The sequence below is a fragment of the Bombus vosnesenskii genome, unplaced genomic scaffold (assembly GCF_011952255.1).
Source record: "Bombus vosnesenskii isolate JDL3184/JDL3185 unplaced genomic scaffold, Bvos_JDL3184-5_v1.1 scf7180000013263, whole genome shotgun sequence".
NCBI lineage: Eukaryota > Metazoa > Arthropoda > Insecta > Hymenoptera > Apidae > Bombus > Bombus vosnesenskii.
Window position 1 is genome coordinate 1,658,916 of NW_022882923.1, and position 26,608 is coordinate 1,685,523.

Sequence of the window (26,608 nt, forward strand, 5' to 3'; positions counted from 1 at the left end):
GATAAGCTCTTGAACCTTCGCCATTTTTTCCAATCGCTCCGAGTTCCTCATCAACTCGCGCGAATCTACCGATCGCCTCCGATAAATTAACAGTGTTCCACGCTTGCTAACGTTATGTAACCGAAATTTTTATCAAAGTGTTCAATTATCTTGGCGAAGCTGTCTATCGATCTTTAAGGTAGATGTGGATGATGAATTGCGCTGCCGGATAAACGTGATAATGTTTATTTAAACAGGAAAGATAACACAGAGAAATTTTATACAGTGGAATAGCGAACGAAGAGAAACGAAGTACCTATATAGTTTAACCTCAAATATATGGTATTCCGATATTTTGCTATATACTTCATGATTTAGCAGGCATATAATATTTATATGCTGAAGTATGTTCGAAAGTATTCATATTATTAAAGTAAACTAATAGAGAACTTTTCTTTGTACGCGAAGAAACTGTTAATAATCTGAAATTTTGTTCTCTGATTATTTCTAGGACTCGAATATGTCATCATAATTGTTTTATTAAAAATATCTATTATCTTTATAATACGATTTTAATACATGAAAATCAAATAGATCTTATTAAATTATCTTTCTATAGTCTCGTGATACATAAATTAACAGTTTCAAAGTATTTTATCATATTTAGAAAAGTCATGGATTCAAGGGTAAAAGATAGTAATATTTTGCTAATTTTTCATTATCGTATCATACGAACAGCAAAACATCTGATCTCTTCTCGAACGTCTCAAAGATAAAAGTTCAAAATTCTCCTTCAGGATAACCACTGAGTTTTATTACCAATTGTTTCGTATTATCAAAGCAATGGCTAATGGTTCACAGTAAATCTCACTTCATCGATTTCGAAGAACACGTTCACCGGTTTGAAGGTTGAACGTCCTACGAGATCTTGTACGCGATTGATGCTTCGGCTGTCGACGAGTAAAACAAACGGATCGTTACGATATAGTCGCAGGTAGAAAGAAGAATGCAAGGATAGGGGGCAAGAGGGGGAGAGGGGAGAACAAGGGGCATACCGCCTCGTTAACTCTTCGTTCCACATCATTTGCTCGCGCGGGTGCGGGCGCGCCACGGAGCAATATCGCTTTATTAGAAAGTAATAACAGTCCCGGCTTGAAAGAAAGAGCAAATTTATATCCGCTAATTCAGGAAAGATGCGGCACATCGAGATATATCACCGAGTCGTGTACACCCTTGACACCCCTCCTCTGGCTGAGAAAGAGAAAGAGAGAAAGAGATCCGTTCCATTCGTACCACGATCTCGTCCCGCGCCGATTCCACAGATCACGCGAGCTAACCTCATTTCCTCCCGAGACTTGTCCAAGTAACGAGGCCTGGATCTACGAATAGCTGCTTGTACGTGCCCCCTCGTACACAGGAAATTACAATTCGTGGAACAAGAATCTGACTAGAAGAAGCCCTGCGAATAGCTAGACAGCGCTACATGGACACTTGTGATAGTCTTCCGAGTACATAGAGTGTTGCAAGAAACGGCTCGAAGACTTTGTCAGCTTATAACGCTCGTTGAGAGGGAAAATATGTAACGTCCAAGCTACTAAGCTTCGATGGATAGCTAAACATAATGTGGACGTAGATGACTATAATGAAAGTGGTACGGTGAAAATAGATTGCCGTTTGTAGAGATAGTGGCGAATTTATTCTTGAGCAGAATGTTTATAATTTGCATAAGTATTTATGTTGAGGTAGAAACTTGAAACACTCGTGTATTAAGATATAACCATTTAGGTTTTATCATGCCTTGAACCATGATGGGTGCATCTATAGATAGGAAATATTTACGATACGAGGGAAATATTTACGATCAGAGTGCCCTGTGCAGTCCAATAATTGGAACAAGAGTTTCTAACGCGCTGCGCACATAGCTATTAATTACATTTCTATCGTAATAAATAGTAATTTAGCTAGAAGCGCTTCGTCAATTTTTAGATACATAACAAAAATTAGAGTTTGAAAATCTAAGTGCCAATCGCAATAAATTCTAAAATTATCCCTTTAATGGAAAATATTAAAAATTTGTCTTCGCATTTATAGTAATAAATAATCTCTTTCTCGAGTAAACAACCGCTGAAACAATTTAAAAGAATTCTTGGTGAAAAACTGACGGATGTAGTTTTTTCTAAAGGACCGTTGCTTAAGAATGCGTTAAGTGGCTGATTTTCATTGTACTGCTCGAACAAAGAGTCGTATACTTATCATGTTAACCATGGAACTAGGTTTTCCCAGACTACGAGTGAGTCCGATTTTTTTTCGCTTTATCCATTCAACGACGTAACGTTACTCGTTAATAATTTCCGTTGCTTTTTACGGGCACAGAATTGAACGAAGGAAAGAGGGATCATTAACGCATAGAATGGTTGATTAAAGCCGTGGAAGAGATAGAATTGGAACTTTAGGATCAGTGAGAGACGAACGTCGAGACTAACAATTATAAGGATCGTTAGAAGCGTGTATGTTAAAGTAAAATAAGTGAATGAATTATTCGGTGAGAAATAATAAAGTATGTAGAAAGAATGAATAATATAAAGGAAAAGGACATTCCACAAAAGTATTTGAACAGTCAATTATTCATTATATGATTAAGCTGAAAATTTAATGAAATTATCTTCACGCATTAATTTTATATCTAAAATCAGTATTCACAGTGTACAATAATTTTTTATCAAGCGTATATTTACAGTAAATGTGTGCTATAATTCTATAGTATATTCATAGTTGGCTTCTAATTTCTATATTTATATCTTTCGGATTGTATCGATATAATTATAATAGTCGTATTTCTTACTTGGATCGCGGATTTTTATGCGTTTATGAAAAATTTGAATGTGTAGAAATATTCATATAGCGTATACGGGATAAGTAATATGCAAAGCTATAACATTTTCGAACCAAACTCTTTCAAATACATATTTAGAAAGTAAAATAAATTCTATTCAAGTTTTATTCCTTTAATTGTGTCCATGTATTTGTATAAAAATCCACAGTCTATGCGCTACAATATCAATGAAATTTCAAAATATATTCATAAAGGTTTTCTATGATAAATGCTCAAATATTTTCGTGCATGAAACCCCTTTTGGAAACCACAATTGCCGCCGGTGAACTTCTCACTAACCAGATAGCAGAACAACTTTTCACCCAAATAAACACACTGAGTTGAAACAAAAGAAAAAGAAGAAAAGGACAAAAAGACGATTCTCTTATGAAAATAATCCTTCCCCTGATACCTCCACCCTCTTTTACGGCCTTCTATGACGTGAAATGTTGCAGCACGGAAGAACAGTCGCAATCTTGTTAATTATAAATGCTTATTACAAAAAGACTGAAAGAAAGTCGGATATTAAAAAAGGATTGTGTTTAATATCTTCTACTTTATTTCAAATGAGATAAAAGCTTGAGAACAATATATTAAACAACAAATCTTTCATTATTTCTAAAATTTAAATCATCATTTAAAAAAGAACATTTCCTGCCAAATTATTAATATATAGGGTATTTTACATAACTGAGCGAAGTCATAGCTCTAGATCAACAGAACATAGACAAACATTTTATTAGGCAAAATCATATGATTTCGAATGGCGCATGAAAGATTAAGACTGGAAATATTAAAAAATGTTAATGTTTTGTATTTATTCTCTATACAAAGGTATTAAGTCACTTAGCTCTGAAAATTCTTAGTTGAAAATATATTTACAGCTTAATTTTGTGAAACTTAAGAAAGAAAACATAAAGCAGTAGTCTGGTACTTACATTTTCCTCATTTAATTTTATCTTTAATTGCTTTGAACTGTCGTTTCATTTACTTGCCTGGAACATCTTGTATATATAGTAAATAATACAATACACACATATATTCGTAATACGATAATTGAAAAAACTCCATGAATATCATCAGAGGGTTTAATTCGTTTACCCGATGAGATTACCCATCGATGATTCGCTTCCTTTATTTGTAGCCCTCAGTAATTTGATTAACCTTGAAATAGCAAGAAATACGAAACATGGAAGAAACACTCGGTTGGACCTGAAAGGCCTGGCAAAAGGATTCGTCTCGTCTAACTAGGAATTTGCCAAAAGTCGGGTTTTCCGGTATGTCTGTCACGTAGCCAAGCCACGGTACCGGGGCTCTTCCATTTCACAACCGGTTTGAATGAAATTGGAAACATTTCTCAGCCGCCACACTCGCTCCTCTGTGTAGACACTGGTATAAGCGTACAATATACAAGGTATTTCATGACATATGAGTCCTACTTTGAGTGTACGTTTACGAATTAAAAGCAAACGTCTTCAAATTTTGGTTAATTTTTCCAGTTAGATTACTATTTGTTTCCGATCGTAAAAAGTAATATGCAAATTTAAATAGGAATTAAATAAGTTGGATGCAACAGTACTTCCATTAATATGATTCAAAACTCTCTGAGTTGTCTTCCGGGTAAAATATACACCTCTTTTCCATCGTATTTTTCCTGTTTTCTCGTTTTTCATTGTTTATGTAAATGGTACCTCTACGTAGAATATTTCAACAAGTTAGTTTTCTATTTATGTTAAAAAAAGGATAAGAAGCAAGATTATACAGAGATATGTACATTTAAATTTTAAGTTTTTAAGTGTTGTTAAGATAATTCTTAACATATTCGTAATATTTCCTTGTTTTGTTAAATGTGTTAAATCAATTATTTAATCTGGGAGAATATCTCACAATAATTGTTTAATCTAGACATCTACTATTTCGCAAATTTTTTAAATACATAGGCAAGAAGATAATAATAAAGTACATTATGCACTTCCTAAATTCATACTTAAATGAGGAAAAAAAGTTAATTATTTTAATAATATATTAAAATATAAAGCAGAACATATAAGGAAACTATAATTAGACTCAGACAAAAACTTCACTGCTATTCAGCCTGGACGGTAATTCATTATCATTTTTCCATCTACGCATCCTAAATTTTGCTAATCTCTAAATAGTTAACCGATTTTCAAATTTATCCTTAGACAAGCCAAAAAGTATTACTTCAAAAACATCGTGGCCAAATAAAAAGTGACAAAACAGTAATTCTAACACAAGAGTAAAAATCCACTTTCCCAAATTACATTCGCGAATAAAACTACACGTAGCGATCCATTTTAGCATACTGTCTCAAACTAATAGGATGAAGGATCAAGCGGAAGCGAGGACGAACCTGTACCTCACCGACGCGAAGTGATCCACGGCGTGGTACATTTATGACAGCTACGTCTACTACGTTTTACGGGAGTACTGTCATCACTCTCGAGTTTGCTACTAAACGCAGTCGTCGTCGATGTCACGTTCGTCGACGGTTGCCGTGTATTCCGGTTGGTAAGGAACGTAGAAACAGCCCGTACCAGATGCCGCGGATACACCGTGCACTTCTTTCCTCGCGTTTTACTGACCTTCGTTCTCTAAGGCTTTCCGCCGGGCTCTCAGCGTCGGCTGACATGGAGTTAATAAAGTTCCGCTCGTTCCGCGAGACGCGTTCGCCAAAGAAACAGCTAAATGAAGCTGTACGTGGAATGAAGCATATTTTAATGTCTTACTTCTTACCCCTCCCGGAACCCTCTACCCCGATAATGTACGTGCTCGGTGTGTAAATACGGTGAACTTGGTAATGCGCCGCAGAAACCAGTTTCAAAGGAGCACACGCGCGTGGCGCTAAGCGCTTTATAACTAAAACCGATCGTGAATCGTGGAACGCGATTCCCAGTTCGATGAGGAATCAGTAAAAGTGAACGAAACAACCGATGAAACGAATTGATTTCCTATAGCGCCACAGGTTAAATAGCAACGATAGGGAGCGAATAATGATACGCGAGACTACAGTGTTTTGTTGAGTTACTTAAGAATTTTATGGAATAAAGGAGGAGATAGGAAGTTTCTGTAATTATAAAGCGAGTACGAAAGAGATTGGTTTCAAATAGCATGCTTTGTATCGCTTATTATTTTTAATTGGAATGAGTAGAAGTTTTTGTTATTTGAGTTATTAATAAACGATCTGCCCGAACCTTCTTGAATAATTGAAGTAATATTACTAGTGAAACTTTACAAGTCACAAGTTGCAAGTTACTTTGAACTATAGTAACAACATTGCTGATCACGCGAATGAAACTTGTAACTTGTCGATTCGTTCTTTAGATTTCGTCCTTTATTACATATTTCTGTGTGACTAGTATATATTAGGTTGTCCGAAAAGTTACTTTCGTTTTATAAGATGATAATAGATGAACAACAATTTCTGTTTTATATTATTTTATTGAATTAGGTATGATCCATTTCATTCTATTTCTATTATTTATGTTCGTGCATAATTCAATAAACTGATATAAAGTAAAAAACATCGTGGGTCTATTATTTTCTTATAAAACGAAGGAAACTTTTCGGACAACCTAATAATATATTATTAATCCTTACAACGAAGGGTAATAAATATTAACGGCATGTTAAATAAAGTACGTAGAAAAGAGAGACGTAAGTAATGAATACTTATCGTCGACAGGCTAACATTATCGAAGCAGTTTGACACTACCAACGAGTATAAAACGTCTAAAGACATAGCTAAAGGGAAAAGAAAAATTCAAACGGTACGATCCTAGGTACAGGTGTTATTTATATTGAAATAGTTTCAATCTCTGGGGACTGGAAATTTTCTAACGACACAAAATCGGGGTAACTAAATTGTTTTCCATCGCATAATTCTGTAATTGTCGTTATACGACTCTAGATCTTAAAGAAGAAAAAATTGGGACGCGGCTGGTATAAGGTGCGAAAACCAGTTTGCCACGATCTTCTATGACGCACATTGCGTGCGACGAGGACGCCTGTACGTGTTACACGATACCTGTGTTCTACAACGCTTTCTGTTTTTATCAGCACGCGAACAAGGGCGAACGTAATTTCAGTGGACGCCCCGTAATTGACGGGATATTGAAATACTTTGTCCAGAAGCACCTTACGTACGAGTTACGCCGGAGATAAATGGTTTTACCTTTCATTCGAAGAAACTTGATTGAATATCGATCGAGAAAGTACAAGCGTATGGAAATTGAATAAGTTCAAAGACCATAAACGGAGTGTTCGAGGAAATGTTCCGCAGATTTTTCAAATATTTTTCATTTTATTAAGTAGTTTCTAAAATCCTTCGTTTTTAATAAATTTATTCATTGCAATGATTTCTTTTAAGCGAAGTTCATTTTTTTAGACTTAATTATCCTCTTTTAATTTTCGAGATTATCATTTCACACATAATCCTGAGCGAAATTATGTAAAATTGTTACAACCCCGTTATGCCCTTACTGAAGCCCGTAAGGTACACAATGTCGTAAATGCTCATCTTTCACAGACGTTTTTCCAATCTAATTACTACATTCTTCAAAATACTATTTTATTGTAGTATATACCACGCATTAAAGAATTGGGGTATCCTTGTGTTTGGAAATTTTATGTATCAAAAAGTGATCAGAAACCTACTAATTAGATATTAATTACAAACCAAGATAAGGACTATATTAATTGTAGACTTGCTGATTACAGTTTAACGTTCGTTACGTTATAAAGATAATATTTCGAAGCTCCACAATACGTGAGTCGTGTTGTAAAATCGATGTTTGATGACATCGTAATTCGTCTATTGTACTAGATGAAAACCATGAAAATTACGAAACATTGTGTTGTATTCAGTGAAGAAACAATTTAAGTTTACAATGAAGAATGAGGAGAAAGAAATGAACGCGGTCGTCAGTGCTTAACAGCATCCAGGCTATTTCTATGAATGGTAAATTGCATCAGAATACGCAAAAGTCTTTGTTGCGTCCGAAGAAGTTATTTGACACAGCTGTTGACGTATTATCTTAATGATGAATAACGGCACAAAACAATTCCACGTGACTTGCAAATCCTCCGGAAGTACAGCATTTTTGCCCCCTTGATTGTTTTCACAATTCAGAAAATCTTCAACGGTTCACGCGTACATATATCTTGATCTATTTTGACAACCGCGAAAATTTTGCGGAAGAAAAGGGATATATTCTACGGAACTTCTCGAATAACAATTTGAAATTAATTGTTTGACTGCGGATTTTTATACAGTTTCATGTTTTTAGAAACAGAATGATAGGAATGAAACCTACGTTAATCTGTTTCACTTATTAAAAATTATAACGATTATTCCACTTTGGATATTATATTCGTTTCGTGCATTTTTGCAACTTTCGATTCATTACCGATGCATAAAAATCCGCAGACTATTAATTACATTTATTCAATTAATTTATTATAAAATAAAAGTTTTCATTATCTTTTTATAAGATACCTGATTATTGCCTTAATACTTTAACGTAACAGGTTCACTTAGGTTTGTCTGTAGTTGATCAATCTCTATAATATTTATTTTAATCCATATCATGTAAAGTACAGAATGCAAATTAAGGTAAAATACCTTTCGACTCATACAAAAATACTAATTGAGAGTTAAATTAATCTTTCGCACTCTACCTCTAAATTACCATTATAATCACGAATATGTCACTTCTTTATTTCAGATCCTCCTCTCGCACTTCGACGCCTTCAAATTCCCTAGCTCTGAGGTGGTACAATTCCGTGCATTGGTGACACCTTGCATGCCTACTTGCGAGCCGGTGCAGTGCGATCAAGAGGAAGCCACCGGCGAGCTTCGTTCCGTCATATCCTTCGGCAAACGTCGTCGTCGTCGTTCCACTGGCTCTTCCGCTCAAAGCCGCGACGATCTTCTTTTGGTACAATCCATTCAGATCACGGACAAGTTCGGATTCGAGCACGACAGCAAGGCATCGAACGCCAGTTCGGCGACTAGAGACACCGTATTCGTGGAAAGCGAGGACATATCGTCAACGATGGGAATGTGCATTAACTTGGGGGCTATCGTCGCTGGTACCGTCTTCCTCGTTGCTCAGATCGCTATCATCGCCGCGTGGACCTTCACCTGGCAAAGACGTCGTCAGATGCTCAAGCATCAAGAAGCCCTTTCGGTCTCGGTTTCCGTTCCCGGAATGCATTCCGTTCCAGGACGCACCGACAGCCTCTGTAAGTTGTACGACACCGGATATTCAGCGCGCCGTTTTTGAATAGCCTTCGTTTCCTGCACCCGTCCTTCAATCTCGTCTTCCTCCACTGCCGACGTCGTGAACCTCCAGACGACTTCTCAGAGATCTTTACGAGCAAACAAAACGCGCGTAATTCCTTCGTTTTTTAAGCTTCCCAATATGCAAAATTAGGCTCGAATTCTTCAGAGGAAGAATTTTGCAAAATACTTTGGTTTCAGATTTTCGAAGTATTTAAAAACTAGTATTTTTTGTGTAGTTCTTAGAAACGCCTGTAATTCAGACCCGAATAGAAATTTTGTAACGCCGAGAATCTCTGAAAGTACTGGAGGAATCTAATTGATAATATTAATTCCTGGCGCAGCAGTTTGTTGCTTTGTAATCGGGATTTGTGCAAATTTAGAGTATTCGGTGAGGTTTCAAATCGATACACTGGGCAGATAGAAGAATTTTCTTTTAAATCGTAGGATGTCTGGACAAGAACTGCCCGTATGGTCGACGACACTTCGTGCTCTCTACTTTATAAGAATTATCGCGTGTATACCTTTCTTCTCTTTTCTCGAGGATAAACGATCGATCCTAAAAACAAAGCTGCTTCTTACCTCATTTTACTAACATCGATGGTAATAACTCATCAGGAAGTTGAAAAAATATGATTCAATCATGGGTGCAATTTCAATTAACGAGTATTCAAAGGAACAGAAATAAACGTAGCCTTCTATGATCGCTGATTTCTTCTTTAGCTGTATGAGGATGCATCGTTTATAACACCTTTTTCTATGATTCCCTTGTTGCGTGACGGACAACGTCAATTAATACGACACGTGGAATTAAACACCGTGAAATGCATACACGCAATACACTCTCGAACATCGATCATCGCAAATTAGAAAATGTTACTGACAACCCGCGTAGCTTTCTACTTAACTAATTTCACTAGAGAAAATCGTCGTGATAAAGCCCGACTATAATTAAATATCGAATTAAAACAGAAGCTCGCAACAGCTGAACGAGGAATCTGGAGGAAACTAATTACACAGTAGCAGTTGGAAGCAATTATGCGATCAAAGGAGGCCGGCTCGATCGATTATCTTGCAGCTTCGTCATCCTTCGTTCATAATCGCGCATAATCTTCCTGCTTCCTTTGCGACATTTACTTCCTTCATTTTTTCTATCCCCGTTCTTTTTTCTTGTCGTGTGTGAAACGACAGGGACAGGATAAAGCGAAATAAACCGAAGCGGGATGAGGCGTGGTTCCGAAGGTGATGGAGGTCGACGTGTACTTGCTACGTTGGATAGGGCACCGGTGCGGACTCTAATTAGCATTGGGAATCGAGCATGATTATGCAGATGCTCCAAGTGGGATATCAACAGAGCAAGGGTGGGATAGAGAAGGTCAGAGGGTAGTGGTTGAAACGGAACGACTGGAAACAGTAAGAGACAGCAGTAGAACTGCAAGGGAGGGGTGCAATGCGCGTCAAGGGGTTGGCGGAAGGTTAATTGCCTCTTGTGGCGTCTCAAGCTAAGCTTCGTAGGGTTAGACGAGAATTCGGGAGCAAGAAGGGTCGAGAAACGAGACAGCGAACGGCGTTGGGATCGCATCAAGGATAGCTACGTACAGCATACTGGGATCGTATAACCGCCATCCCTTTCCGACTTAACCTTAGAGCCAGGTTTCGGCCATCCGTGTCGGTCAGGTTAATTTACATCGCGACACGTGAGCTTATCGACGTGCTTCGATGGTTACGAGTCATGTCTAATCAACGGGATAAGTCTTTGATGTAGCGCCTAGAAGTATAGAGAGCAGTTCCTCGTTGTTTCTTTCCGGAGTTTATCGCACGGTGTACGCGCGTAAACAAAGTTATTAATATCGCGATGAAAGATTCTCGAGGTGAATAAACTTCTATATCGTGTTTTAAGATAGTTCTAGCTTATTGTTGGGAAACAACTGGCGTGCACTAGGTTAATCGATTCAACAAAATAGCTTAAAGTTTCTGTTAAAATATTTAGTCGGAATATTGCTAGAGATATTTTCCGCGGTGAATTTCGAGATTACGAAAATTCAGTAACTACTATTACGGTTGTGGGCGGACGTTTACGTTAGAGAAGTTACTTCGACATTTTCCTAGCTCCCGTGCGAATCAGAGTTCAAATATACCTGGGAAAGTTATAACGCGCAGTCGATCTTAACTTCGAAACATAGATCCAACGTGGAAACGTCGTCGGCACAATGCACAGGTCAGAGGCACAGAGACAGTACGTTCGAATCGGTTACGTTTCGCTGTTTGGATTGCTGTTTAACATAACAAGCCTTACCGGCCGAACTTGCTAAAACTATGGATGGCGTCGAAGTTTCGTTACGCGAGCAAAATTTTACAGTGAGCCAAAACCGAAACCTACGACCGGGTAGGAGGGTTAGAACAGATCTATGACAGGGAATCCGGTTGTATATAGGGTAGCGGAGGATGGTGAGGGCGCCCGCGATACGTTGGGTAAATTTAAATCGGTTAGCCGCCGTTGCCGTCGGGACTTTATCGATTTTGACGAGGCACAAAGGCTTCGGGATGGGATCGGGTTAATTGAGAAACTTGAAAATTTGAATATGCTCGTCAAGACAAATGGAGAGGATGGAAGGCCGAGCAAAAGAGAAAGATAAAGACGGGCAAAGTGTGAATCCTCGATTAGCATGGGACGTTTGCGTTTTAGTTAACCGAACTTGGGATCGTTTCTCTGCTCGAGGTCTGTCTATCATCAGCAAACACGCTGAAAACCATCTAGAGTTTCTCTCTGTCCCTTTCTGATCGGTTTTAATGGTGATATCCCATCTTTTGTTTCTCGTTTCATCCCTAAGTAACAAAATTGGTATAATTCGTAAGTTAAATATCTTATTACACGATATGATAGATGGGTGGTTTTCAATTGTACGGTCGTGATTTTACGGGTGTAATTTTCAACGAATAACGGTGGAAACCGTATAACGGCGTCGTTTGTTTTTCGCGGTAATCCGAGGTGTGACGCGACGCTGCTGGCGCAAAACGATAGTGAAACGTGAAAAAAAGAGTCATCAGTCGGAGATATCGAACTCGCGTTGAAAGGACGCGCGCTTTAATTATTGGTACTAATTGCCGTGGAGATTGCTAGGTTTTCGCTCAGTTGACACAATGGAAACGCGAAGCTAAATGGAATTTCTCTTTTGAATCGAATGGCATTGATTGAAAACATAGGATATGGGTGTGACGTAGTACTCTAGCCATTAGAGCACGTTAACTGGACCTATTGTGCGAACGTGCATCTGCAGGGAATGCACACGAAATGACGCCGCTCCTCCCGCTTCGATGCTGACTATTCTATACATATAAATATCAATACACACATGTATACATACAATGATAAGATGCCAACGACGGTGCCTACACGCGTATCAATAAGCGGCGCGACTTTAACGACTTCATTTTATACTTACGAAATATGCTAAGGATTTTTCGCTAACGCTGACGTAGTATAATCCAATTTGCTTATGGTGAGAGGGTAGAGCCAATTTTTATACAACCGTTCGAACAACCTAACTGTACGAACGATAAAATTGCGAGCCGCGAACGCGTATGCGCGCACGCGTGTACGTGACTCGCCGCTCGCGATTTTTTAGAGGTATCATCCTAACGCATATACGAAAACATACGAGATGGTGCATGAAGAATGTCGTTCTTCCTCGCTTGACAACCTTAGGAAAAAAAAAGATAAAAAAGAAAGAACATTTCGAACGTTTCATCCTAGCATTTCTCGTAAACGTTGCTGTAGAGTCATCGTTCCCCGAGAATATTACAGCGATGCGAGGGAGTCTGAGATTTTCTCGCGCCATCTTGTAGAAGAAACAGCATTTTCAAGTAGTTTTATAGAATGACGCTCGAGCACTTTTCATCGACTTGTTCGAACACACTTGATTATCTGCTAATAAGCGATGGATAAAGCGTTCGATTCAAGTCAATGGAAACTGCATCGTTTCTACGTCGATAAGGTCTCTTATAAAGTAATCGTCCCACTATTAACATGTATACGATGGAAGTAAAATCGTGCAAACATGTATCGTCATTTCATTATGTAATTAAGATTAAGTTAACGCGGCCTGCGGGCGAACAAGTCGCAGGAGGTGCGGTGGAACGATAATATTAGGCTCGAGGACGATCGCTCTCTCGATGATAACGCCGAGAATATCACTTTTGCGTTAAACTCCGACGTTGGGGTACTCGGCGCTTTCGCGCGTAAGAAGTTTGCTTTTCCCTCCCTTGTTTCCTTTTTTCTTTACTTCCACGCTTCCTTCTTCTCGTCCTTCTTAATGAGCCTTATATTCGTAGCCTTGCCTACTTTATCGCGTGTGTTTACAAGTGTGCAGAGACGTCGGTGCTTGTCCTCGAGCCTGAGGTGCGCGCCTACTCCGTCGTAAGCTTGAAAAGCTCGAGTCTGTTCTGTACCCTGACAAGCGTGCATGTTTCCACTGCTTTTCACTCCTTCCCCTATCTTTTTCCCTCCGCCGTTTCTCTCGATCTCCTTTATCTCACGCCCCTTTTGTCCTATTTCTCTCGCTTGGAAGAAATCAGAAAAGCCGACTAAACGATCCTGATTCGCAATTACGCGAGTCACGTACAGAGCTTACCCGACGATCGAGCGTTTTTACATAACACGCGCACCAATCATAATGGCTTATTTATTTTTTACGTTTAACGTATACCGCTCTTCAAGAATACTCGTATCTTGTCACGTTTTATCATTCTGTTTTTTCTCTCTCCCTTCTTTATTTTTTTTTTTATTTCTATTCTTTCGCCTTACGCGTCCACGTCTGACACATAGGCTAACCACGTTCTAACGACGTCCCCTTCATTTGGACGCGATGTAGCGTGCAGGCGCGTGCACGCTTGTGTACACGTATAAAGGCAGACAGTATCGAAACGAGCATGCGATTAAACGAATTAATCCGTCCAACGTGGAATTCGATGTGTACGCGTGTTTAATTAATTCCTCGTTATTTTTATCTCTATTCTTTTTTTATACCACAGTATCAAGATGTCACCCTTTGGCTAAACTTCGTATATTTCAGTACCGTAATACACATGTTGTACATAGCATATATGGTACAGAGAAAATAAACTCATTTTATAACGAAATGTTTTGTTGAGTTATTGTAACAATTTATCCCTTGGTTCTTTATCATTTATATAATGTTTAACAATGCGTGATAACATTTCAGATATTTATTCAATATCTCAATAAAAGTGAAACGTTTTTCTTCCCTTACAGAGTATTTTATAAATTTAACAAATGGTATGCATATGAAAAAAAAATTAAATAAGAAAGGAATAACATAATAGCAAATATACTAGCAGATCTTGGACGAAACACTCACTTTCTCTCTTCTCTCATTGTGTGTAAGGTATAGGTCTGTTAGGTGAACCTTACTGAAGAGTCCATACTATAATAGTAAGTATATATATATATATATATCTCTTCCCTCTTAAAACAACTTTATATAAAAGGAATTGAAGGAGATTGACTGATCCGAATTTAATAATTCGTGTATGAATTAAACAGATTTAAAGCGAATAATTCTTCTTAAATACCATTCATTTGTTAAATCTTTCGTGCAAAATCTCACACCTCGAATCATTTTCCGCTATTATTGTTTTAAAATTCCTCCTCTCTTGTTCTGAATAGCTTCACAGGACGTAAAACGTGTACCTATTCAAAACCACGACTTAACCGCGCTACTATACGTGAATAGAATTGTACAACCTTTGTTTTTTATATATTATACGCCACTATATCTTGAAAATTACCATTCTTAAGCAGGTGAAAATAACGAATAATGATACAAACGGAACGTAATAATAATAAAAATATATTTCACCAGTTATATTACATTACAAAATAAAATACATTTACTGTGAAGAAACTATCGAAATTGTTACACCTATATTTCAGTAAATAACAAGTTTGAAAATGTTATTGTTTTATACTAGGTATAAATATTTTGCGTAAACGTTAGCAGCTTCAATTAAAAATATTCCATTATTCAGAATAAAATGGAAGTATCACAAAAATGGTTTTATCAAATTATTGAAATATTTTTTATAGCGCTTCTTCACACCTTTGTTATTACCTTTTGATAAACGATGTTTTCAACTATGGATAAAATTTGTATAGGAACTTTTATAAGTTTAACATCCTGGAGTACAGTTAATTAACTCTTAATAAAAATAAATAATGAATATTAGAAAAAAAGCAGTTATTTTAAATAAATACATGTATTATCTTTCTACGAGCCTATACATTGTATACAATAAACAGTAATAAAAATCTTGAATTCCATTAAATGTGGAACAGCTTGATATAGTTTCAACGATAACAGCTTCGTATGTTTTTAAAATAGCTCGAGGCTTAATGGATGCTATTAGTTGTAAGAGGTAAGTGGCTGGAAGTTAGTCTTTAGCTTATGTATTAGCAATGACCAGGTTAATCTGAAGACCTGTTAGAAGCTTAAGTAGGTTTCCTGGTAACTTGCTGCTGCGGGACAGTTACATACAAACCATTTGAAGTCACTAGGAACGCTGCATTGAGGATAAGCGGCCATTCAGACGAGGCCTCTGAAACGAATCGTGCATCCCTAACGATAGTAGTTTGGCTCACGTACGTATCAATCAACGTATTATTATGCTAAATGTAACCGTGTCCTGCTTGTAAATGCGCTGAATTTCGAGCAAGACGAGACGCAAAGTTCATCGATTGAAATGCAGGTTCCCAGACGACACGTTAGCAGGGGTCAAGTTATGTGAATATTTCACTTATTCGTCATTTCTTAAATATGTTAAGTCGGATAGAAAAACGTACAAATATTTCAATGTTTCTATATTTTAGGTACAATAATCTTTTAACTAGAGAAATATTTTTAATTCGTCTAACTAGAGAACAATTTTGTTTAATTTTAAAATTTATTATTATATTCATCGATATTATGAAACAATGTTAATAAACAGCGCGAAAGTTCGATGATATTGAAAGCTTCATTGCAATACAGTATTAATAACAATTTTGATGATTTTTTTTATAAATCATTGACAGAAACATGAGTCATGTAGGAAAAGATATCGTAGCTTTGTGATTGCTTTATTAATTACACTTGATGAATGAAAGCAACAATTAATCGTTTCTTGGCATTTCTATTTCTACAAATAAAATTATACATAATCTATAACATATAAAAACAAAAATAACAAGATTCGCCAAAATAATACATAAATTTTTTGTAAGCGATGCACATATAACTATCCCCAAATTTTTAGATATTATTTACTCAAAGCATAATTAAATGTGTGCCCATAATATATCACGATTTAAATTGATAGCTCAATTGATTCTGAAAATATAGTACTCTAATGTATAATAGACGTATCTCATTGTAAGCCCACAGAATTATGAATGACAGTCAGCAGCGGCCTGACCTACATCTTTTTTAGGAAATACGTATATTTAGTAGTAGTGAAGTAGTGCTAGTAAGAAAATGCTGACTCTGTCTGTCATTGACCAGCGCACTATCAACGAGCTAGTGATTGGTCACTAACGCGGTGCGAGTGAGAGGTTTGAGCATGCGAGGGAGTCAGCGACAGAGAATTATTGAAAAATTCGGGTTTCTTCAAACAACGATATCTCAACAGCGAAAAGCCGAATTAAAATGAAATTGAAATGGAAAGCGCTTTGCAGAGGAAGATGTACTCTTTTTGACGTCTCTAATTATTTGAAGATCTTCATTTGTTTTCCAACAGTAATCGTTTAGACTTTTGGTAGTTTCAGTAGATCGAAGATTTAATAGATGTCACTCCCGTATTTAAGGTTTGCTGGAATAAATGTGCATACTTTTTGAACAATGTCGTTTATAATCGTATTATTAATAGTTTCTATATTCATTACGATGAAAAACTATGTGTGTTCTGTAAAATTTTAAATAAACATTAGAGATAATAAAATTCTTAATTATTCTTTTATTCCTTCACTTTTCGCGAGAGCTAACTATCGATATTTGCCGTATAAGAAGAAAACTTGTGAAGTTTGGGAAAATTGGACGAATAAAATGCTAAGTAGCATTATTGCATAATTTTATGAAAATAATAATTTCAAACTGGAATACTAACTTAATATTAAAAATATAAGATATCTATTCGATGTTTATCAAAAGACGAGAGCTGTTTAACCAATCTTGAATTACCAATCATTATATTGTCCACGTATCGATCTAACAAGTATATTCTCAATTATATACCTTGAAATTGGGATTTCCACACATCGCGCCTATCTGAGCAAAGCTAATTGCAGCGAGCGAACGCGTATAGTGGATCGATACTTTTGCATTATACATTCAGCAAGCAGCAACCCTCTGTCATGTTAGCGCGCAATGGCCGGCGAGCGGTCAATTGTCGAACGAGGAGACCAATTAAAATCGGGAGTTGATCGTGTCCGACAAAAAGCGTCGTGTTTCAAAAACTAAAGCCGAAACAGTCACGATGTTGTCGTTCACCGGGGTACATAATCAAGAGAAGTGGGATGACGAGAACGTTTTGGAGAATATCAAGTTTATCGTGCTGCACGAACGAAAAGTGGACCACGTAAGTATCCAAGATCATGGGTTTCCAGCATCCGTTAGCCGGATGATGGGCTACGCTCAATCAGCGTGGGAATCATGTTCAGTGACCCTGAGAACGAAATTTATGAGCACGATACCGTGGCAAAGGACGCCTTTGCCCGACAGTGAAAAATCAAGGAATGCTAATGGACCTGCCTTATCCTTTGATATCTAACCCTTGCTCGTCGTTTTAGTACCTGTCGCGTTCGCTTCGACTAGTCGATTTACTGAAAAATTAATCCCCATTATCAAGGGAAGTACGTGTAAACAACAGGCTTTATATCTACTCGTTAGAACTATTTAATACCTTCAGCGTAACAAGGAATGTGCTAGCTATACAATTTAGCCTTCGCCATTATACCTTTTCTCTTGATGAAAACTTTCGAATACAATATCTCGTGCTAACTAATCTAGTCTAGTGTTAAATCGAACAGTGTACGTTTCCTGTGGCGACACAGTTACAATCCAAGTATCAACGTAGTAGAAAGGTTATTTTGTTCTTTGAAAATAGCGTCGCCTGACGCTATCTTAGACTGGGGCTGAATAAAGTGCAGGATTATCGCGTCGAGACTAGATCGAAGAGCTAGCGGGCGCAACTTATCGTGCATTAAACAAGAGCACAGACTCGGCTGGGAACGATTCGGTGAGACCATTCGACGGGTTGGCTATGTTAATGAACTGGATCGAGATAATCGCGTGCAGCACTCGTAGTTTACGGCTACGGTAACGCGGCAGGAAGTGCTAACCCATGGCTACTGGGTGACAGGACATGCTTTCGTGATATCGACCCGTGGACCGAGATTTCTCTATTCGCATACTGTAAAAAATCTTTCTGCTATTTCTAGATGCGTATAAGTACTTCGTCCTTCAGACGATGGCATTGCTTGTCGAGATACGATCTCCATTTAGACTCGATTACCGTGGACAGTATTTCAGAGATGTATTTTAATGAAGGTGTTCTGTAAATTAATTAATAGAATAGGTATAATATATTGTATATAAATACATTACAAAACCGTCGTTAAATCTTTCATTATTTTAAGCAAGTTTCTTCACATGTATATAAATATATAAATAAATATACATAAAACAGATGAAGAAACTTGCTTAAAATAGTATAAGGTTTGTTTTGGAAGAATATTATATTCAATATGCATAATTGTTCAAGGCATGTTATATAATAACGTGATTATTTATATTGGTATTCTGTATATTATTTTTTGTTCAATCTGTTTAAAAAATACATATTAAAACATTTGTAAATATGTAAAAAATATAAAAATAAAGTTCTGGAAAAAGAAACATTGACGTTTCACATAGTAGTGTTCTTTTTTCTTTTTGAAGATAGTAATCCGATGTCTTTCTCAGCTCTGTATAAATACGCACTGAACAAACAAACGTATCAAAATACATGAACGTTAAATACTATTGAATACACGTCGAATAAACAGACGTATCAAGTTTTCTATCGAAACTAAAAATCGCGGGGATAGTTGGCAGAAGGATAATTATTAATGAAAGATATGAATATAAAGATATGAATTGCGATACAGCCACGAACATTCGCTATTTGTTCATTCACTTCATTCGTTCGTTCGCGTGTACGATCGATCACCGGGGAATTAAACAACAACGTGTAAGATATAAATTGCGTAAGAAATTGGAAAGTAGTTTCTGTTAGAACAAAATAATATCTCAGGGGAGCAACGGTAACCACGACGGATCATCAGTCATCGTACATCATCTTCTATAAGGAAGCCACCTATAAGATATCAACTGCGAGCCATTTGTCAAAAGTCGAAACGGTCCTATCGAAATGTCTCTCCAGAATTATCTGGTTACGACGTCAGACCCAGGGAATTCCGGACAATCTGTCCCGCTCGAATTATCCGACATTAACCTCCGGATTATTGATCCCTCGATTTCGATGATCATGTTCGTTACTTCGTCGATCTTGAAATAATTTTCAACAGGGACCGCGGCTTATCTTCTGATGAGCCCGAAGTTTTTATGGATTAAGGTAGACATAATGACGTGGGAATCTCCCATTATTGCCTTCGATGCAATTTATTTCCTGACTAAAAATAAAGCTGAAGCATGGGAAGAAATAATTGTATGCATTAAGCAAATTTGAAAGGAATAAGTTTATGAAAAAGTGTTCTTCGTTAAATAAGGCTTTAGTTTTTTGGTTTCTGATTTTTATAATAGGATTTAATATACATATATCAGAAGAAGTTAAGTTACTTCTGATGTTTTTCTGTAATCTTCGTTTCTTTAAGCTATACTTACTTTTTTATGGTATTTCTAGTTATTTTTAGTTTCGTGGAAACATCTAACAGAACTTTTATGTTTGTGATTCATATCATTTACCTACATGGGATAAACGCTATAGTCGAAAAGAATTTCTAGCATAATTTGTGAATGTGTAAAAAAGGTTTTAGTCTTAGGAATAAGTTTTCAGGGTATTATCATCCAACAAGAAATAATTTTACTTGCTACTATAAATTTGTAGTATGAGATAACATCTATTGATTGAATATTCATTTGTGATTACAATACCACTCTAGAAAGTATATCAAAAAAAGACTTAATTGTGTTTCTCTTTTAGTTTCAATATTCTCGGAAAGCAAAATATTATTCTTTAACAGTTTAAACGAAGAAAACGCGACACAATAATTTTAATCGTCAAACAAATATGGCAGTAGAAATTAAAAAAATGTATCAAGAATCCACACCGCGATTATTGAGAAGAACAAACAAATAAGAATGTTTGATTAAATGTATTGTTTAACTTTAATTTGCGTTAAAATTGAAGGATCGATTTAATTATCCTATTCATTGTTTACGAAATAACAGTACATAACAGTAATTTTGCCTGAAAATTCGATTCAATCATACTTAGATTAATTACCACATTCTTGCCCTACGCATTATTCAATATTCATTTCGAAATATACAATATCAACTTCTCAAATGAATGCTGCGAAACTGGATTTCGCAGTGTTCATCGTAGCATGAAGTTGCCAAAATGAATTAACAACAACAAATCAGAATATCGGAGAGCGAATTGTAAAATTTAATACAGAATATACGTTTCTCAATAAATATACAGAAGTACATACAACTCCATTTACTACATAACTGAAAGAAGTATTCACTACATAATTCGTTTAAAAGATATACACAGTTGCTAAATGCGATTCTAAAGCAAATAGAAATTGCTACAACAGAAGATTCTTCTTCATGAGTTTAGATTATTTTCTTTTCTTTACTTATTTACATTTTGGAACAAACCTGATCTTCCAGTATTAGAATCTGGTTCTATTTGTTAAAAATATAATAAATAATTATTCTTGAAACATAAAAAATGTCTTCCTCCAATGTCTAATTAAATTTTGTTTGACGATTGAGTTACGAATAGAATGAAAATTATATTATTTGTAAATTCTCAATGATATCGAAAATCTTGCATTAGAATTCCAATAATTCTTCATGTATAAATTTTAGTATAGCTCCTATCCTACCACCATCGAAATCGATAGGTCTCAAAAATGCAAATAAAACAATTCAAATTATAAAGATTTAAAAGTCGATATCACGGTTCCGCTCTGTGTACAATTACGTAGGACATTAACAAGAGCATTCGAAAACCTAAGAGCACGTAAGATAACAGAGATAAAGATAACAAGGGAACTCGTTATCGATAATGATAATATTTTGCTTGCACGCGACTAGCAGCGTAAAACGAGTCACGGCGCTAGAATAAATTCACATTTTATTCAAACAAAGACCAACGGTAAAAAATTAACCACAAGAAAATCCACAAAATAAAATCCCTCCTCTATATACAATCACACTGTCCTCTCAAATATTATGAGATGCTTATTCAGCAGCCCCCTGGTATTAACGCATTAAGTTATTGCTCTCACTCTTACAACGTCACATACATAATCCTACTCCGGGAGACAATTGTAGTTCGTCGCGTCGTTCTTTCGTCCTCGCGAAGCCGAAGCTAAGATGGTCGAGCCGGTGAAAAGCGGAAAGCTCGAACAAAGTGTGCGCCAGCCACGAGGCCGAGGAGAAGTAGCCCCGGTGTAAGTAGCGGCTGGATTCTCGGCTGTTGGAACGGGCAAAGGGGGTCGAGTGGATGACTGACTGGAATGACGGGGTTGGCTAGTTCAGGTTCAGTTGGCTGGGGTTAGGTTGGGTGTCACCCAACGTAGCCAGAAGCCTGGGCAACAGGGAAAAAAGATGGGAAAGGAAAAGAGACGGGAGAAGAGACGCGAAGTCCGTGGTATGAAAGACGCCTTGGAAGGCAGAAATAAAGCAAGCAAGGGTGAAGGGGGAAGAGGAGAAAGGAAGAAGAGAGTCTGTTGTGAAGACGGAGGCCCACATTCCCGGGGGGCGGTCGAGCATACCGCAGGATGGGAGCAACTTTCCGCTTCGATCTGCTCGGTTATATCGGGGCAACGCGTGGTGTCACGTAAACCCAAAGAAAACACCTCCTCGTCTTTCTTCTTTTCGAGCTTTCGAGACGCTTCGCCGTTCCGCAGTTACACTGGCTATCCGCCGAGTATTTTCCACTCGCATTCTTCGCGGCCAATAGCTGGCATCGTTCACGCCGTCGCTATACTTCGTCGATAGGTGGGAATAAAAAGAGGGACCGTGGCGGAGGGATCCCGGAACGAATCGGACAGATGAAGGAAATTCTTGATCCCCCTTCGATTTCGTTCAACTGCATTGATTGTGCGCTGTATCGTAGAGATAACAGGAAGTCTCGCGATAAATATTTATTGGATGAGCCATTTCGCTTTCCTATCGAAATAGATCTCTACAGTATCTTTGTGATGCCTTCTCTTCTAGAATTATAAACAATAACATCTTTCCGCAGCATTTTATTTTGTTGATATTAACCTCGATGATACGCGTGTCAAATTTGCATAAGAATTCTTGCACGAGAATTTTAATTTTATTTTGCGATTGTTTAGCATTATGCGTAACATTCGACATGCTTTTGTTCCCAAAAAGCCATCTTCTGAAAATTCAATGAACGATCAAGAATTGAATCAACGAATCTAATTTAGAACAGAGATAGAGCAACAATTCCAGTATGCTCGACTTAGCAGTGAAATAATCTTTACTTAGACTTCAATACTCTTTCGTATTTTCATATATGTTTTCAAATTACTCTCAAACTTGATCAATATGATAGTCGAATGTCATAGAAACTAATGAAATTTCGAAATGTATCGTATAACGTACATATTATATTCATAAAAAATGCCTACAAGCGTTCGAATGCTTAGATCAGCCTGTGTATCTTCTGCGTTACAGGTGGTCCTACTATTATTTCCCTATTACAGTTGAAATGTGACAAAGTGTTACAAACGCAGTCGAAGGAACAGCAAATCCGTATTTGAAATACGAACATTTCAATCAGCCGATCCCCTGGCATTTGTTCCACCTCCCTCGAACATCCTCCCGTTGAAATCCGTTATTTCTTCAATTCATCAATCGAATTAATCTTCCTCGATCGACAACGGCAGTCAAACAGGATTCCCAGGATAAAGTGGAAGTCGTTTAGTTAGAAAAGTGCTTTCGGATATTATTCCATCGTAGTAATCCAAGAGGGCGTACGAAATCCGACGGAACTGTTCCCAGTCAGTGAACACGCGGAAACCTTTTTGAATAAGGATCGCATGGTTGAAACTCGGAGGATACTTGAAGCTCGCCAGTGCAGCGAGAAGTTGGACGGATTGGCTGTTGGAACGACGCCTGGGAGACGGAAGCAGACGTTTCGATGTGGAGTAAACGAAGAAGAGAAACGAACGAACGAACGAAGGTATGGGAAAGGCATAAGTAGAGGAAGAAGAGGTCTGCTGCTCCTGGAGATTCACGAACCTTGAAATGAGAAAACGTTTGGGTTTCAACCTTCCGTTTCGGCGTTACGTTTCCCGAGCCTCTAATTAAAGAAGAAACCTAATAAGTTCGTGGCAAACAACGGGAAATATTTACGCGCGGTTGAATCGTTCGGGTTTCGTTGTAATCCTGTATCTCATCCGCCCGTCTTTCTACCTGCACAGGATGCTGTATTAAAGTAATCTTGTTCCATCTGTGTTCAAACGGTTTGACATATATATATATATATACAGGGTGGTTGGTAACTGGTGGTACAAATGGAAAGGGGATGATTCTACGCGAAAAAAGAAGTCGAAAATATAGAATAAAAATTTTTTTTATTTTTCTTTTTTTTTTAAATTTTTTCCATCGGGACAACGATCTGCAGTGAGATCCGTTATAACGTACCGCACGCGTACCGAGCGAAAATTCAAAGTCGATTTTCTCGAAAACAAAGCCTCAAACGAAAAATTTTTATTCCATATTTTCGACTTCTTTTTTCGCGTAGAATCAGCCCGTTTCCGCTTGTACCACCAATTACCAACCACCCTGTGTATATATGTACCAGAATTACGTACATAAACATACATATACATTATATTACATATCAATGAAAATACCACTGTCGCATATACTTACTATTTATAATAATATAACTTATACATAATAAAGATTTTTGGATTTAGTTAAGTACCTATATCATTCTTAACAAGTAAAGTCAGTGAATGTAACAGGAAATTATATACGACTTTCAATTATCCTTATTATTTTCTTATTATGAATTCTCGACACATTTTATCAGGTCTTTCGTTATACGACGCATTATTACCAAATCTATTTTATTTTTTAGCTTCATTCATTCGAAAAGGTATGAGATATCCTCGTGGTATCTAAGTACTTTTACATTTTCTATGGGCAAAATTCGATCATTGCATACATCATAAATTTAATTATCCTCAGGAGCATGAAGAAAATAGCAGTAATACAAATATTATCGTACAATAAAAATCACGTTTATGAATCGTTTTAAAACCGGAGAAAACGACCTAGAGGTAGTCGAAGAACGAGAAAAGTTTGCCATAAAGTGCTGTTGTCTATGAGGCGGAAATAATAACGTTATTAAAAGGCAGTTTCCTATGTGCGATGGTGTGTATAGGTCAAGATCCAATTATCCTAATGGTCTGTGGAAATTTGCGAAACTACATTAGTTCTCGCAAGTACTTGGTTAACTTTTGACTGATTTTGAAAATGCCCTTCTGCATTTTCTATCTTGAATATTTTCAGCTACTCAAAATAGCAGGATTTTTATTGTCTTAATAACGAATGATTACTTATTATTGAACAAGAAAAAAGAAGAATAAAAGTACATTTTAATTAGCCATAATCACAATTGCAATCTCTAAATGAACATATTTGTTCCAAGTTTGGTTGTTTCATAAAATTTATTCATTTAAAAACATGGTTCAAATCAATCGAATCGGAGATTTCAAAAAATACAATTCATTATAATTCATCGTCAGAAAATTATACACTCATAGAATCATATTATAAAGATATCTGAATATTTCATAAAATTCCTTAATAAAGAATAAAACAATATCATTGAACATCTTTCACATCAAAATACACATATATGTCATACTTATTACACTTTTAGAATTATTTAATTAACTTTTGATCGGTCAATGTTGAGTTGTAAGAATATTCATCTCCCTGATTTCTGGTTATTCGTGGCTGGGATTTCACATGTCTATAACTGATAACGGTGCCAGTTGCGCGCGTCAATTATGAATATATCGTGGATCTCGCGGAACAAACTCGTAAAGGTCGCCACGTAGTTACGATAGGCTGTTCGATTAAAATGGCCATTGTCGCGAATTAACCACCACTTAAACCATTTTTCCCCATTTCTCGTCGTATCGCCGCGCTGTTATCTTTCTGTAATATCGGCTGGCTATGTTTCAGTTGCTTTTGCGCGGTTTCACCCGCGGTTGATAAAACGCACACCGAGCTACCGTTAACGAGCTACAGAAACTTTTGTTTCTCCGGGCTTACAGGCGCAATTTAAAGTTAAACTTGCAATTATTTACGCAGCACGTGTGCCCGGTAACTTAACCGTCACTCTTGCTGTGTCGTTGTTGTTGTTCGACGAAACGTATTTGAAATGAAGATAATTAATACTTTAAGCTTTTCGTTCGGGGTCGAAGAATTTTCTCGGAAGCTGTTCTCTTGCGCCGGCTGATTTCCCACGGGATACTAATCCTATTGTGGACGGCTAACTTTTTGTTGGATACCTTCAACTAACCTAATATACTTCTAACCGGCGGTTGTGTTGAAAAATATCCGTGGGAATCATTGTCGCGGGATTTTCATCGTTGAAGAAAGAAACCAATGGTTGTTATTGAAACGAAGGAATTAGTATGATTATGATGTAGACTTATAACTAAATTCTCTTGTTACAATGACAATGAATGATATTTCGAAAAGAATAAAGATAATATTAATAACAAATGATATTAATTAATGTAGTGTATTAAAATATTAAAAGAAGGGTAAGACCAAAGAAATCAAACTAAAAAAGATATATAAAAGATATATCGTTCAATTTTATCCACATACTTCGCGATACGAGATATTAAAAACCACTTTGATAATTTTAATCTTAACTAGGACCCTTTAATAACGTGCTAATACACTTTCCCATAAGTCCTCTGCATGGTATATGAAGGGTAATGTAATAGAGCGCAGGGGTTATCCAGGAACAATCCATCGAATCGCTTGTAAAACCCAATTTAGCAACATAAACGTGATTCAGTTAGACGCGAGCTCACGAGCGTGTTGCTTTAAACGAGTTGCGGTTGCGAGTTATGATCGTTGCAAGTTCACGCTTCTTCACGGCGTCCTTCCCTC

At 36.9% G+C, this 26,608-nt stretch overlaps 2 protein-coding genes across 4 annotated transcripts in view; one reads left to right on the forward strand and one right to left on the reverse strand.

Annotated features, from left to right (window-relative positions):
- LOC117234834 overlaps positions 1-11,381 on the forward strand; it is a 94,975-nt gene extending 83,594 nt beyond the window's left edge. The window contains exon 6 of the mRNA XM_033496411.1: positions 8,599-11,381. Coding sequence (XP_033352302.1) covers positions 8,599-9,159 — 561 coding nt within the window. The 3' untranslated portion in view covers positions 9,160-11,381. The remainder of the gene's footprint in view (positions 1-8,598) is intronic.
- The window catches only part of LOC117234844 (autophagy-related protein 16-1), a 598,282-nt gene that overhangs the window by 310,410 nt on the left and 261,264 nt on the right, over positions 1-26,608 (reverse strand). The gene's annotated exons all lie outside the window — the stretch shown is intronic.